Genomic DNA, 15,852 nt, shown 5'->3' with positions numbered 1-15,852 from the left:
TGAATGGATGAGCGAATGGATATGGATTCAACGAGGTGATGATCTATCGACCAAGCAAGCTCACCCAGCCAGTGGCCCAACGGTCATCCTGATGGCTCTTGGGGCCTCCCCAACACAAGACCTCTCTGCTTGGTTCCACGTTCCTCAGTTACTAGCCACTTCATGGTTTCCCAGCTGTTTTGACCCTCAAGACACTCCCATTCCTGGCAAAGGACCGTCTCCCGAGGAACCGAGTGCACGGATCGGCCTCTTGGGAGTTAACTGACTGCAGGGTAGCTGGAGTCAGTACCCCTGCCCCGCCGTGCCCCCCCGTGGCCCGCACAAACCGACACACACGGGCGGTGGCGCCTGAACAGCTAGGGCTGGCTGGCACCAGCCTCACCCAAGAGCCATGTACCTCCACCCAGCTGTTGCACCCTCCTGGTCCCTGGCGCTGTCGCCCCGAAAGCGTCTCCAGCCACGGGTCAGGGACGGGGATGGGGACTCTAGGGGCACCCTGAGAGTTCTCAAGCAGCGTCTGTGTCTGCAGCCTGGCAAACCCAGTAGCTCGTCAGACTCTCGGATTTTTACCAAGCGCTCAGGCTGTAAACTCTCTCTCAGTACCGTTCTAGATGCGCATTTCTCTCTTTACGGTACCTCTTTGTTCATCTTTGCACCTCTGTATGTGAAAACCCACATTTGTCATCTTTCCCCCGAAGTGCGTGACTTTGCTCACGTTTCATCAAGTCGTTTTTTCTTTTTCCTTTTTGTCGTTTTTTTTTTTTTTTTTGTCTTTTTTTTTTTTCAACGTTTATTTATTTCTGGGACAGAGAGAGACAGAGCATGAACGGGGAAGGGGCAGAGAGAGAGGGAGACACAGAATCGGAAACAGGCTCCAGGCTCTGAGCCATCAGCCCAGAGCCCGACGCGGGGCTCGAACTCACGGACCGCGAGACCGTGACCTGGCCGAAGTCCGACGCTCAACCGACTGCGCCACCCAGGCGCCCCTCCTTTTTGTCTTTAATGTTGATTATTATTTTTTTTAATTTTGGAGAGAGACCGACCAGACAGAGACAGAGAGACAGCACGAGCGGGGGAGGGGCAGAGAGAGAGGGAGACAGGGCATTGGAAGCAGGCTCCAGGCGCCGAGCTGTCAGCACAGTGCCGGACGCGAACTCGGAACAAGCCTCGAGATCATGACCTGAGCTGAAGTTGGTGCTTAACCCACTGAGCCACCCAGGTGCCCCTCTTTTTTTTTTTTTTTTCTGATCCCATTCTGGCATCTCCTATATAATTTGGAGAAAAAAACCCTGCCTGTGGTTTTGACTGGCAAATATTTATTCCCCTTTCCGTTTTTGTTGTTGTTGTTTTGTTTCTGGATTGTTGTTGTTGTTTTTTAAAGTAGACTCCATGCCCAACGTGGGGCTTGAACGTGAGGCCCTGAGATTGCGAGCGGCATGCTCTACACACCGAGCCCGCCAGGCGCCCCCTTTTAAAAATATTGTACAGACATGAGGGGTGCCTGGGTGGCTCAGTCGGTTAACCATCCGACTTCTGCTCTGGTCATGAACCCATGATCTCAAGGTCCCTGAATTGGAACCCCGCCTGAGGCTCTGCGCTGACATCTCGGAGCCTGGAACCTGCTTCAGATTCTGTGTCTCCCCGGGGCGCCTGGGTGGCTCAGTGGGTTAAGCCTCCGCCTTCGGCTCAGGTCATGATCTCACACCTTGTGAGTGCCAGCCCCGCATCAGGCTCTGTGCTGACAGCTCAGAGCTCAGAGCCTGGAGCCTGCTTCGGTTTCTGTGTCTCCCTCTCTCTCTCTCTCTCTCTCAGCCCTTCCCCCGCTCTCTCTCTCTCTCTCTCTCTCTCTCAAAAAATAAACATTAAAAAATTAAAAAAAAAAAAAGATTCTGCGTCTCCCCCTCTCTCTGCCCCTCCCCCTCTCACTCTCTATCTCTCTCAAAAATAAAATAAATAAACATTAAAACATTTTTTAAACTGTACAGACATGAATGTTACATATTCACATTGACCAATGTTTTGTAAAAGTTGGACTACCGGAGTCTGAGTCCTAGGCGGCCCTGGGTCCTCTGGAAAGAAGCTGCTGGGACTCAGTGAGGCGTGCAGGAGGTTGATTGGGGGTGCGGGGGGCGGAGGGTTAATAAGATAGAGGGAGGAGGCAGGTGTGGGCAAGGAGGGCCTCAGAGCTCTGAGCAAACGGACAAAGGCTTGGCCAGTCAACGGGAGGCCTCTGGAAACAAAGATAGGCGGCTAGAGGAGCCCCGCATGTGAAAACCCAGTAGAAATGGCCAGTAGATATGGTCGGGCCCCAGTACCCCATGGAGCCCTGTACCATCCCCCCCCTCCCCCACTGAGGGCCCCCGAGAGAAGCAGTGCCGGCCCCGTGTGCGACCTCCGCGGCCACCACTGTAGCCCCCGCTGTTCACGTGCCGTCGTGCCAGGTCCGGGGTGGCCAAGAAAGGGCCGGCGGGGCCATTTCCTCTGTTGGCTGTCCAGTGGCTCTTATTCCTGCTCGGGCTCGACCCTGATACCCTACGTTCATCTTAGGACTGAGGGACAGTCCGGGGCCCTGGTCTCTGACGGTCCCATGCTGAGCATCCGTCTCTACAAAGGCCCAGCAGCATGCCAGGAGCTGCTTTTCAGAAGGCGGAGAGGTCTCTGGCGTTCGGGGCCTGGGGGAGGCCTGGCTCCAGAACTCGAAGGGAGGGGAGCCCCCCCCCCCGCCCGCCCCCACCATGTGACCCTTGGCCCCCGTGGTGGTTTTGCCATAAACTCCACACAGCATCGCTTCCTTCACAGACCCGCCCGCGGCCGCCAACACGGTGGGGTCCGCCGGATGCTGTGGCCCCAACAGCAGGGCTGCCCCTCTGCACCTCGCAGGCCTTCAGAGCCCTTCTCTCTCTGCTCCGCACACGCCTCCCAAGGTGAGGGTCTCCGACGTCCCGCGGCGCGTGAGCCCAAGCAGGGTGTCTACGTGTGGAATGGGTTGCTTCCAGAACCCGCAGAGGCCCACCGGGCCCTGGGTTTCCTTCTCTTTCAGTAGGCGGCGGCGGCGGGTGTATAAAGAGGAAGCAGTTTTTCGGGACTTTGGAGGGGATGTCCCACAATGGGAGTCCTTAAACGCTGTGCTGCCCTGTTTCTTTCACTGTAGGGTTTCCCTCCCTCTCTGACTGCGGGGCACCGGAGTGCCTGTATCTCTTGATGGCCTCTGGTGCGCCAGCCGCCCAGCTCATCCTGTCCCGTCGGTGTGATGCCACAGAGGGGATAGATTCGATACTGGGGTCTCTGGGATGAGCGGGTGGCCCAGGCCCCTTGGCCCCTCGGAGACTCGGGGGCACAGAAGGGGTGACGTTGCCCCAGGGTGGGGGGCAGATGTCAGCCTATAACTAAGTAACTGTGCTTTTCTCCCCACCCCCCACCCCCGCAACCCGCGGGCGACTGTCTATCCTTTGCCCATTTTCTGTTGCCTGTTCAACTGTAGGGTATCCATTCCCAGGAACTCAGAAACGGACGCCTGGCATCAGTGAGCCCAGGGTGGGCTTTGCTGGCAACGGGGTGTGCCCAACCCATGAGAAGAAATCCTCTGCGGGGGTTTTAGAAATTTCAGTTCAGGAGACGATCCCGGGTCCCACCATGATTGGTTGCTCCGCTTTCTCTGTCGGGACTGTAAGGTTTCTCGGGGTAGGGAGGCCCGTCTGCCTCTTTCATACCTAGGCATCTGTCTCTCGGTCTTAGCACATAGCAGTCATTCAAGACATGTTTCCTGAACGCATAAACCCCAATTTGTAACACTCACTCGTTGGTTCCCCCTGCCTTCTATCAGCACCCCAGGAGCCTACCTTAATACTCCAACCATCCAGTCCCAAACGTGCTCAAACTTGCTAGCACTTGGGGAGAAGGAAAAGAAATGAGTGGGAAAGGGGAGGTCCGGGGTCTCATGAGGCTGAGGAGGCATGGAGAGATGACATCTTGCTATTTCTGTCGGGACCTGAGGGGACCCGTAAAAGGGCACATAACGACACAGGGCAACAGACTAGGAACACGAGAAGAAATTACGTGGTCGGTGTTCTAGATTTGGGTGTCTCTTCTTTCTTTCCTTCTTTCTGTGTCAGCCTAGGAGAGGAAAAGAAGTCTCTTTTTTTTTTTTTTTTTTTTTCAACGTTTATTTATTTTTGGGACAGAGAGAGACAGAGCATGAACGGGGGAGGGGCAGAGAGAGAGGGAGACACAGAATCCGAAACAGGCTCCAGGCTCTGAGCCATCAGCCCAGAGCCCGACGCGGGGCTCGAACTCACGGACCGCGAGATCGTGACCTGGCTGAAGTCGGACGCTTAACCGACTGCGCCACCCAGGACCCCCAAGAAGTCTCTTTTTAAGTAGAGAGTGTCACATATTTTTCCTCAGGTAGGACACAGTTTTGTAGAAGGAGGTGTATGGATTGGGTGGAGGGATACTGTTGTTAGCTAGATTCATTTTTGTTTATTGTTATTATTTACTTTAAGACATTTTACGTTCATTTATTTCGAGAGAGCGCGACCGAGCAGGGGAGGGGGAGAGCGAGAGAATCCCAAGCAAGATCCGCCCTGTCAGAGCAGGGCCTCACGTGGGGCTCAAACTCACCAACCGTGGTGAGATCACGACCTGAGCCGAAACCAAACGTCGGACGCCTAACCGACGGAGCCATCCAGGCACCCCTAGATTCCTTTTTTTTTTTTTTTTATAATCATGGGTCCCCCTCAGCGCCAGCAGAGATTTTAATCCAGATCTGCCCTAAAACAATATAGGAGTATAAAAAAGACCCGATGATTACAGGTGGACAGAAACTGCAGGGAAACCCTGGAAATGTCCGCCAACACAAAGGTATTTTTTTAATCAAGAGTGTACCTTGTGGGGGCGCCTGGGCGGCTCAGTCGGTGAAGCGCCTGACTAGGGCTCAGGTCATGATCATCTATCTCAGGGTTCCTGAGTTCCGGCCCCGCATCAGGCTTTCCGCTGTGAGCACAGAGCCTGTTTTGGATCCTCTGTTCCCCTCTTCTCTCTCTGCCCCTCCCCTGCTTGTGCTCTCTGCCTCTCTCCAAACAAACAAAATGTAAAAACCTTAAAAAAAAAAAAAAAAAAAAAAAAAGGTGTGTACATCGTGGGTGCTCCACAAATGTATTTCCCATGAATGGAAAACCTGGGAGAGACAAGTGAGTGAGCAGGAACTCTCCGTTTCCACTGTGGGCACGAGCCACAGCCACTTGTAAATGTAAGGCCTTTCTCTAGTTGTGGCAGCGGACTGTCAAGAAGCCTGAAGGGGAAGCATCTCCCTGACAAGACAGAAAGTGGGTACTTTATACCAGGCGTCGGCCGACTACAGCCGGTACCCCTATTTGGCCCGGTCCGCTCTTGTAAGGTGCACGTTAACAACGGATCGTACATTTTTAAAGGGTTGTAAAAGAAAGAATATGTCACAGAGACCTTTGGGGGCCCGTGGAGCCTCAACTTTCTACGATGTGGCTGGCCCTTTCGAGAGAAAGCATGCATGCCCCCCCCCCCCCCGCCGCCCCCATCTCATACCACCAACGGTGAGATGAAGAAAATATTTCACCTTTGTGCAGAAGGCAAAAGGGAGCACTTTGTAGGTAATGACCTCCTACGATGATAACCTTCCTCCTAAGAAATGACCACCGACTTGGGGCGCCTGGGTGGCTCAGTCTGGTTGGGCCTCCGACTTCGGCTCTCAGATCATGATCTCGCAGTTCGTGGGTTCCGGCCCGTGTCGGCGCGGGGGGGGGGGGGTCTCTCTCTCTCTCTCTCTCTGCCCCTCTTCCGCTCACACTGTTTGAAAAACAAGTAAACACTAAAATTAAGACAAAACAAACCACCTGCTTACAGTATTCAGTCACTTACATGCCATAGACCCCACTCAGGAGCAAGACCAGCAGACGGAAGTAGTAAGAGAGGTGACCGTGTGTCGGGCTTAGTCGGACTCCACACCCGTGCCATCTGGGAGCAAGGATTTGGAAACTTAAGCCCTCACAGCAGGTGTCGTTGCGAAGCCACTCCTAGTTGCTACTGCCCAGAGGACGCAGCTGACAACAACGGTTTCGGAAAAAGCAAGGCTCCGCGCTATCTTACAGGCGCCCGTCGTCGAGCACGCCAGCCCCCAAAAGAAGAAGAGGAACTGCAAACGCCTGGCGATGCGTCCCCCACCATCCCCATGAGCAGGACCCGAAGCACGTTTACGACCGCACGCTGATCTTGAGCACCACAAGTATTACCTCCCCCAAGAGGGAGGAAGACACCGTTCCCGGAAGTACTGCAATACCAGGTCGATGCGTGGAGTGGACGGAGCAAGCTCCTATTCCATCTCCCAGCTCCAAAAATCCATTTAATATGTTGTCCTCGGATAGAAGACGTATCAGATATTAAACTGATAAGAACAGATACTACACTTGATCTTAGCCAAAAGGCCGAGAAGCGATACCGCCCGTAGGTCGCCTCCCTGCCACCGCCCTGCCGTCACCCACATTGCATTCACGGTGAGCCAGGTCACCCTCCTTCGAGGTCTCACTTCCCTCGCTTCTCGGACTTTGGTATGGGGGCCACACTAGGCAGCAGGCTCTTGTGCAGATTTTGAAATCTCTGCCTTTTAAAAGAGAAATTGTGTTCTCTGTCGTTGCTTCGTCGCTCACCCAGAGGCCATTTCTCATTTGAATGCCCCGCCCCTTCCGCGCGGCGAGGTGTAACCGCGCCCACCACTTCCCAGTTCTCTCGAAGGGCTTTGTGGGCTGGAGCAGAACCTAGGTTGAGGCCAAGCTCTCAGTTGGTTTAAAGCTTTTGCCTGCGTAAAGGCAGGACCAAGGGGGAGGTGGGGATGGGGGTCTGGGAACTGGGGGGGAGTGTGTGGAAGGGGGCTGGAGCAGAGCGGTCCGAGTTTGAAGAACGTCGTCCCGTCCCGTCATCACTGTAGGACCCTACGGGGCTTGCTGTCTCCAGGGTGCTGGGAACCGAGAAGCGCCCGGCTGAGGTCTCCTGGAAAGGGCTCCAGAGAGAAGTGGGGACCCGAGACTGGGCCCTAACAGGGCTGCTACCCTGCCTTGGTCAGCAGGGCTCTTGGGCAAACTACTTGACCCGACCCCAGTCGAGCCTCAGTGTCCCGGGTCGAGAGGGGGAAACCTTCGTGCCTTCCTGAATGGGGTCGAGGGAGCACGAAACGTAGCTTAAAATGAGGTGACCTCAATTTAAGCCGTCTAGAATATGGGTCCTGGGTCCCACGAGGTACCAGTGAAGGGGCCATCGATTGTGACACTGAAACAACGGAGCGGCAGTACACAATACAATAGGACACATTGGTTGTTTGGGTCCGACTTGTGCCCAGTGCTTTCTTTTCGGGTCACACTTGCAAAGTTTACCTACAGATGGAACAGTTGAGACAGAGAGGTTAAGCAATTTGTCCGAGACCACACAGCTTAGTCGGTGAAGAGGCTGGGTAAGGTCTAGGAAGCCAAGAGCTCAGGGCCTGGAAAGAGCACAGGGAGGGGGAAAAAAAAAAAAAAAAAAAAAAAAAAAAAAAAAAAAAAAAAAAGCAAGCAAGCAAGAAAAAGAAAAGTTATTCTTGTGTGTCCAGCCCAGGAGGACACTAAGCGTTGCTGAGCCTGACACACAGGTAGGTGTGCGGGGGCGGACAGGACGGAAGCCGTCTAAACCCAGTTTGCCTGGTGTGACCTAGCCTGGACCTTGTCCTCCTGGCTTCACCCTCCGCCTTCAATAAACCATTTGCCCATTGTCCTGTAAACTAAGAGATGACGAGATGAGAAATCATTAGACAGAATTATTAGGAATAACGACACGTGGGGTGCCTGGGTGGCTCAGTCGGTTAAGCGCCCCACTTTGGCTTTGGTCCTGATCTTCAAGGTCGGTGAGTTGGATGGAGCCCCTCATCCGGCTCTGCGCCAACAGCACGGAACCTGCTTCCGATCCTGGGTCTCCCTCTCTCTCCGCCCCTCCCTTGATCGTGCGCTCATGCGCGCGCTCGCCCCCCTCTCTCTCTCTCTCTCTCTCAATAAACAAACAAACAAAGAAACATTTTTTTAAAAAGAGGGAATAACAAAACATGTTTGGTACGTAGTATATCTGTGAGAACCAAGCACAGGGAAACACCTCAGGCCATTCACTTCTCTGTAGCTCCTCATCTGGAAAGGGAGAGTACTGACAGCAGCCATAGAATCTTAATCTTCCCTCCTCCACTCAGGGCCCCTGTTCTCCCTTACCTGTTTTTTGTTTGTTTGTTTGTTTGTTGTTTTTGTTCTTTATTCCATAGTCCACAGTTATATTTCCAGTGCTTAGGACAGTACCTGGCATATACTGGACACTTCGTATATTTGGTCGAATAAGTGAATGAATAAATATTATATAATGTGATCTCTACATGTGGAAGGTGACCGGCAGACCTCCTGGCTTGTGGTAATTATGACCCTCACTGCGTTCTACCAACTTTCTGCTCGCTTCCACGTTTATCTGGTCATCTTGTGCGTGCGTGCTCGCTTATTTATTTATTTATTTATTTATTTATTTAATTTATTTAAAGTAGGCTCCATGCCCAACATGGGGTCTGAACTCACGACCCTGAGATCATCGAGAGTCCCATGCTCTTCTGACGGAGCCAGCCAGGCGCCCCACTGGGCTCCCTCACGGAACGTCACGGGCATCTTGATCTGTGCAGCGAGGTGCCTGGGATGGCAGACATGCGTGTTCTGTCATCGCAAAGGAGTATTTCCCATTGCAGATTAATGGTTTCTCATTCCGGTTCACGCACCGGCTTCTTGTGAGTTTGGTCAAGTTACTGAGTGTCTCTATTCTTTGCCCGTTGTCCTTTCAATTGTTCATCATTTTGCATTTCCACCTCGAGCACAGATCACACTTCTTCGTATCCGTCCTAGTACAGGAATTGGGAGTATAAGTCTGACGTTACTTTTTCTGGATGGCTACCCAGCCGTCCCGGCATCCTATACGGAATAATAGCCCACGGACCGTCAGGTTCAGACGCCACCCTGATCATGAAAAAAAAAAAAAAAAAGTCCTCATACGTATTTAGATATATTTCCGGATTTTTCTTCTCTCTCTCTCGTTTTAAAAAGATTTTAGTTTTAAGTAATCGCTACACCCAACGTGGGGCTCGAACTCACAACAACTCCAAGATCAGGAATCACATGCTCTACCCACTGGCCCGCCAGGCACCCCTGGATTTTTCTCTTAAAAATTCTTCTGATAACCTGTTTTTAACATTTTTGATGCAGGCGCGCCCGGACGGCTCAGCTGGTTAAGCAACCATCGGTTCCTGATTTCGGCTCAGGTCACCATCTCACAGTGTGTGAGTTCGAGCCCCTCAATGGGCAGTGCGGAGACTACTTGGGATTCTCTCTCTCTCTCTCTCTCTCTCTCTCTCTCCCTCTCTCTCTCTCTCTCTCTCTCTCTCACACACACACACACACACACACACACACACACACACACACACAAATAAGTAAATAAACTTAAAAAAAAAAGAAATACAAAAGACCCGAGGTGGGACATTTTACCGCAGTCTCGCTGCTCAAAGCGAGGTCTCCAGATCAGCAGCATTAGGGTCCCGTGAGCATGCTGGAAACGCAGGACCACGGGCTTGTTAACAAGACTCTCCTGGCGTGTGTGTTTGTGTGTGTGCGTGTGCGTACGGGACCGTTTGAGAAGTGCTCGGCGACGGCGCTTGATGACTGAGGGAGAGAGACCGGCAGAAGCAGCAGATATATTCCTCAGGATCTCCACTCTCACTACCGATACATGCAACCCAATTTCTCTCCACCCTTCTCTCGCCCTGACCTTCTGAGTCCCTGAGGAGAGTCTGCAAACGGTTTCTAGAACCTTCTGGTGCCGAGACAGAGAAAAGGAGCCCATGACACACGAACTAGCTTTTTGGTGTTTCTTTTGTTTGAATTGTAAGTGACCGGAAGGCTCCAGGAACTGTGGATGGGATAATAAAAAAGCACAGAAGATACTGAAGGTCATTAATTAGATTCACTTGCATGTTCCTTGAGAGACAGGAGCCAAGAGGTGTGGGACTGTTCACGCTGCATTTCTTTGATGGGGCCGGGTGGTGTTACCCCAAGCCAGCCTGAAAAGCCTGGATAGTTACACGTGATCAAGGCAGTTGCAAGGGCCAGCAGAGTGCCTGCCCCGCCCCCCCCCCCCAACCTCCCGCCCCGACCGCGTTCCGGATCCCGGGGCTAGAAAGAATATCAGGGTTTGTGTGCTGGACAGCAAGTTTCATGCCCAGCTAGACTGGATCCATAAAACTAGTTAGACTCCCCCAAGAACCGGGCTTCAAAACTTGCCTGCCATCCTTGGGCACCCACCGTGGGCCGGGTCGGCAAATCCCCACATTGTCCTTTTGGTCTTCCAACAATCCCAAAGAGAAGGTGTTACTTATCGTATTTTACATCCAAAGAGATCCAGGCTGCCGAGGCCCCACCTCCCAACATCCTCAGCTGTTTTGCTCTGCTTCCTCCCACAGAATTAAGGGGACCCTTCCTCTTGGCTGGTTGGTTTTGCGTCTTTGCGATTGACGGGTCCTCTCGTTCCCATCCACTTTCTGAGGAAAGTGGATCAATCAGCGTTCACGATCCCCACTTAACGGATGAGAAAAGCACACTCTCAGAAAGAGATTTCAAGCTAACCGGACTTGGGAGACAGACTCAGATGTGTGGGGGGCGGACTCAAGGAGCTGGACACCTGGCTGCTGAGGGCAGAACGTTGGGTGCCTGGCCAGGGGTTTAAGATCCAAAGTGGGTTGCCAGGCAGCCGGCTCCTTTACCTGCACTGCACCTGCCTCTAGGGCTGAGTCATCATCTCAGCCGGATGAACCGATTTTCTTTTTCTCTTTGGGGGCAGCAGGGGGAAGCAGGGAGCAGCTAAGGGAAGGACCTCCCCCCCACACACCCCCAGCCCGCTGCCCCCTGTGCGTCAGGACCACCCAGCACCTTGGGAGTCATCCATCCTGTGCTTAACTTAGGTGACAAGAAAACCAAGGTCCTGAGACCCGAAGGTTCAAGGTCATCCAGGTGTCAGACACAAGAGGGTGTGTACCCCAGGCTTCCTGTTGAGACCCCCCTCAGATGGTAACACTCCATGATGGGGACCGATTTCATCCATCCCTTGTATTTTGACAAGTACAATTTCTTTCTTTCTTTCTTTCTTTCTTTCTTTCTTTCTTTCTTTCTTTCTTTCTTTCTCTCTCTCTCTCTCTCTCTCTCTCCCTTAAGTTTATTTATTTTGAGAGGGAGGGAGGGAGAGAGAGAGAGAGAGAGAGAGAGAGAGAAAGACAAAGTGTGGGAGGGCCGGGGGGGGGGGGTGGAGAATCCCAAGCAGACTCAGTGCTGTCAGCACAGAGCCCCACGCCAGGGCTCGATCCCACAGACCGTGAGATGGTGACCTGAGCTGCACTCAAGAGCCCGGCACTTAAACAACTGAACCACCCAGGCGCCCCGGCAAGTCCAAGGTTTTGATAAGTCTAAGATCACAAAACAGAACTGGGTAAAAATTTTCACAACTAATGGAAAAACTGGACTCAAGTAGAATAAATATTAATTACATGAGACTGAATGAGTTGAGGAGGAGGATCATTTTTATGACTTCATTGCTTGTTCTTTAATGTTTTGTGTTTCCAGATTTTTTTTGAAACCTTTTTTATCTTTTCTCTTAAGCTATCGACAATTTGGCAAATTATACCTTTGTAAACAAAGATGAAACATTTACTTTTTCTCCCTACATGATCCCTCCAGAATTCGGAAAGTTTTCAGCATTCTTCTTTCTTTTCTAATTTTTAAAATATTTACTTATTTGTTTATTTTGAGAGACAGAGAGACAGAGAGAGAGAGAGAGAGAGAGAGAGAGAGAGAGAGAGAGAGAGAGAACGTGAGTCGGGGAGGGGCAGAGAAAGAGGAGAATGAGAAACCCAGGCAGGCTCCACGCTGTCAGCCCAGAGCCCGAGGTGGGGCTCAAACTCACCAACCAAGGAGGGTTCATGACCTAGCTGAGACCAGGAGTTGGATGCTTAACTGACTGAGCCACCCAGGCCCCCCTAGATTCATTCAGTTGTTATAATCATGAGTCCTCTTGAGCGCTGGCGGAGATTTTAATCCCGATCTGCCCTAAAACATAAAAAGTCCTGGTGATGACAGGTGGAGGGAAACTGCAGGAACCACGCGTTTAAGGAAGAAACCCTGGAAACGTCCGCCAACACAAAGGCATTTAAGGAAGAGTGTACAGTGTGAGTGCTCAACAAATGTACTTAATTAACATGGATGGAAAAGCCGGGAGACACAAGTGAGCAGGAACTCTCCGTTTCCACTTTGGTCACGAGCCACAGCCACTTGTAAATGTAAGGCCTTTCCCTAGTTGTGGCAGCGGACTGTCAAGAAGCCTGAAGGGAGGCATCTCCATGACAAGACAAAAAGGTGTTTTATATCAGGGGTTGGCAGACTACAGCCCGCACCCACATTTGGCCCGGTCCACTCTTGGAAGGTGTGCGTCAACAACGCACACTTTTAAGGGGTTGTAAAAGAAAGAGATGTCACAGACCTTCCGGGGCCGTGAAGCCTCGGCTTTTCACTACGTGGCGACGTCCGTCTCGTACCACGAACGATGATGAGGTTAGGTAAACGTCTTACCGGGGCAGAAGGTAAAAAGAAGCGCGGTTCAGGAGATACGCCACGTGGGGGTATGGGCTTCCCGCGATGGATCTCGTAGCAGCCTTCCATCGAAGAAAGAACTACCGTTTAAAGACGTCAGCCGTTAAGTTTCCACACGCCCCACACAGAAACACGAAAAACAAAGAGTAGCAGAGATAGGGCCACGTGGCAGACTTGTCACGGGAGTGAGCATCCCTCCCCGTACTGCGTGGACCCAGAAAAATACATGCGCGTTTTCTCCCAAGCTCCTTCCCAGAGGTAGCAGAAGAGTCCCTGCAGAGCGTAAAACAACCCAGCCTGCAGAGGGAAAGCTCAAAGCTTTATGGGAAAGAACACAACGCAAAGAAGCTCTATACAGGAATGACACGAGAAGAACAACAAAAACTGACTTTAAGCACCACAGACATTGTCCCCCGAGCGGGGGTGCACCGTTCCTGGAAGTACTGCAATACCAGGTCGATGCGTGGAGTGGACGGAGCAAGCTCCTATTCCATCTCCTAGCTCCAAAAATCCATTTAATATATTGTCCTCGGATAGAGGACGTATCAGATATTAAACTGATAAGAACAGATACTACACTTGATCTTAGCCAAAAGGCCGAGAAGCGATACCGGCCCTGCCCGCCTCCCCGCCACCGCCCTGTCGCCATCCACATTGCACTCACGGTGAGCCACGTCACCCTCCTTCGAGGTCTCCCTTCCCTCGCTTCTCGGACTTTGGTATGGGAGCCACCCCAGGCAGTAGGCTCTTGGGCAGGGTTTTAAATCCTCTACCTTTTAAAAGAGAATCTGTGTTTCTGTCGACGCTTCGTCGCTCTCACCCAACGCCGTTCCTAATTTGAATTCCCCGCCTTTTCCCGCCCGCGGAGGCGTGGCTAAAGCGGGCCCACTGGACCCCGGGATCGCTTCCGCGCGCTGAGAGTCGAAGCCGCGCTGGCGGTCGGTCTCCGCTTTTGTACATAACGGAGACTAAAGACGGGACCAAAGAGGAAAGCGGGTGCCGTCAAGAGGGGCCTGTGGAAAGGACCTCTTGGCGGAGGGTCTTCTTGAGGGAAGGCAAAGTCGCAAGACCCTTTCCCTAGAAACTCCGAGACCTTACCGTATTAAATGGGTCGCACGCCGGCGCAAAGACGACCTTGGTATCTGTCGGTCGAGCAGCTCCTTCTGAGGCAGGGGAGCGGCAGGTCTGCGGGAGGGGCTTCCCGGAGCCGGTGGTAGCGTCCCTGCAAGGCGGAAGGCAGGTGGTAGAAAGTGTAGGGCAGGGAGGAGGCCTGCCACATCTCGGGAGGCGGGGCTGGGCCGCTGGAGGAATTCCCCCTCCCCCCCCCCCATCCCTCCCAGCTCCAGCCCTTGCGTCTATTCCTGCTTCTTTCTGTGAATGAATCCTATCAATAGCTCTTTTAGCCCCTAGCTACTGGACAGTGCTCAGCACACATGTGGCACCAGAGAAATAGTTGTTGAAAAAAAGAAATTTCGGGCGCCTGGGTGGCTCGGTGGGTTAAGGGTCCGACTCTTGACTTTGGCTCAGGTCGTGACCTCACGATTTGTGAGATGGAGCCCTGCATCGGGTTCTTCGCTGACAGCACAGAGCCTGCTTGGGATTCTCTCTCTCTCTCTCTCTCTCTCTCTCTCTCTCTCTCTCTCTCTCTCTCTCCCCCTCCCTCTCTCTCTCAAAATAAATAAATACACTTAAATAAAAACTAAGAAAAAAAAAGAAATTTGGTGAATGAATGAATGAAGTGCACATGAAACGATACATAATGGGCTTCGCTTGCACCTGACCTGACGGCATAGGACTCTTTGCGCCTCCTACTCCCAGATCTGTGTTCAGATATGCGTGTATCAGACCATCCTTTTTTTAATTTTGTTTTAAGGTTTATTTATTTTTGAGAGACAGAGAATGAACAGGGGACGGGCAGAGGGAGACGGGGAGATGGAGACACAGAATCTGAAGCAGGCTCCTGACTGTGAGAGTCAGCACAGAGCCCGAGGCGGGGCTTGAAACCGGGAACCGCGAGTTCAGGACCTGAGCCCAAGTTGGACACCCAAGCGACTGAGCCATCCGGGGGCCCCTGTATCAGACAGACCATCTTATACTCGCTCATTGGGTTTTGCTGAGAGGGGGGTTGCTATCATCTGAACGCCCCAAGCAATTGTTCATCTCTCTTTGGCTTTCCTGTTCTGCCTGGTATTCTGGCCATCCGGGCAAGTGTCTCAGTCCCCGTCTGCAGCTGGATGCACCCCCCAGGGCAGGAGCGGGGTCTGTCCGGTCTCTGCTTCCAGCACCTGCCCAGGTGTGTCACATCACGTTACAGGAGATTAAGGACAAATCAGTTAACAATGAATATTGGTGCAATCCCTATCAGAATAACACCAGCATTCTTCAATAGAGCTAGAAGAAACAATCCCAAAGTTTGTATGGAACCAGAAAAGACCCCAAATAGCCAACGCAATCTTGAAAAAGAAAACTGAAGCTGAGGCATCACACTCCCAGACTTCAAGATGTATCGCAAAGCTGTAATCATCTGGACAGTGTGGTACTCTTGCAAAAACAGACACTGAGATCAATGGCACGGAATAGAGAACCCAGAAATGGATCCACAAACATATGGCCAACTAATCTTTGACAAAGCAGGAAAGAGTATCCAACGGAAGAAAGACAGTCTCTTCAGCAGACCGTGCTGGGAAAACTGGACGGCAACATGCAGAAAAAATGGACTTGGACCACTTTCTTATACCACACACAAAAAGAAACTCGAAATGGATGAAACACCTTAATGTCAGATAGAAAACCATCAGAATCTTAGAGGAGAAAAACGCAGAAACCTCTTTGACTTCGGCTGTAGCACTTCTTACTCAACAGGTCTCCGGAGGCAAGGGAAACAAAAGCAAAATGAACTACTGGGACCTTCTGTACTGCAAAGGAAACAATCAGCAAAACTGAAAGCAACTGATTGAATGGGAGAAGATATGTCCAAATGACATATGAGATAAAGGGTTAGTCTCCAAAATCTATAAAGAACTTATCAAACTCCACACCCAAAAACAAATAATCCAGTGAAGATACGGGCAAAAGACATGAATAGACACTTCTCCAAAGAAGACATCCAGATGGCCAATCGACACGTGAAAAAATGCTCAAC

The 15,852-nt window shown here is 51.8% G+C and overlaps 1 protein-coding gene, 1 long non-coding RNA gene and 2 other non-coding genes across 4 annotated transcripts; all 4 read right to left on the bottom strand.

Moving 5' to 3' along the window:
- Window positions 1-3,958: 3,958 nt before the first annotated feature.
- LOC111559230 lies at window positions 3,959-7,509 on the bottom strand. The gene is made up of 2 exons (XR_002740193.2): window positions 5,591-7,509; window positions 3,959-4,113 (listed from the first exon to the last, which is right to left on the bottom strand). It is a non-coding gene; the product is annotated as an uncharacterized LOC111559230 (long non-coding RNA).
- Window positions 6,277-6,467, bottom strand: LOC111559133. The gene has a single exon (XR_002740133.2). It is a non-coding gene; the product is annotated as a U2 spliceosomal RNA (small nuclear RNA).
- Window positions 7,510-8,069: 560 nt separating the features above from the next.
- Window positions 8,070-14,501, bottom strand: LOC109496912. Its single transcript, XM_045044178.1, has 6 exons — window positions 14,492-14,501; window positions 13,809-14,011; window positions 13,375-13,483; window positions 12,690-12,772; window positions 9,564-9,984; window positions 8,070-9,035 (listed from the first exon to the last, which is right to left on the bottom strand). Exons 1-6 carry the CDS (start codon window positions 14,499-14,501, stop codon window positions 8,953-8,955), a joined length of 909 nt encoding a protein of 302 aa, XP_044900113.1. The 3' UTR covers window positions 8,070-8,952.
- Window positions 13,129-13,319, bottom strand: LOC111559364. Its single transcript, XR_002740131.2, has one exon. It is a non-coding gene; the product is annotated as a U2 spliceosomal RNA (small nuclear RNA).
- Window positions 14,502-15,852: the final 1,351 nt, after the last annotated feature.

The sequence above is a fragment of the Felis catus genome, chromosome E1 (assembly GCF_018350175.1).
Source record: "Felis catus isolate Fca126 chromosome E1, F.catus_Fca126_mat1.0, whole genome shotgun sequence".
In the NCBI taxonomy this organism is placed as follows: Eukaryota; Metazoa; Chordata; class Mammalia; order Carnivora; family Felidae; genus Felis; species Felis catus.
Note: the sequence above shows the minus strand (reverse complement) of the source record. Positions and strands in the feature narration are given on the sequence as shown.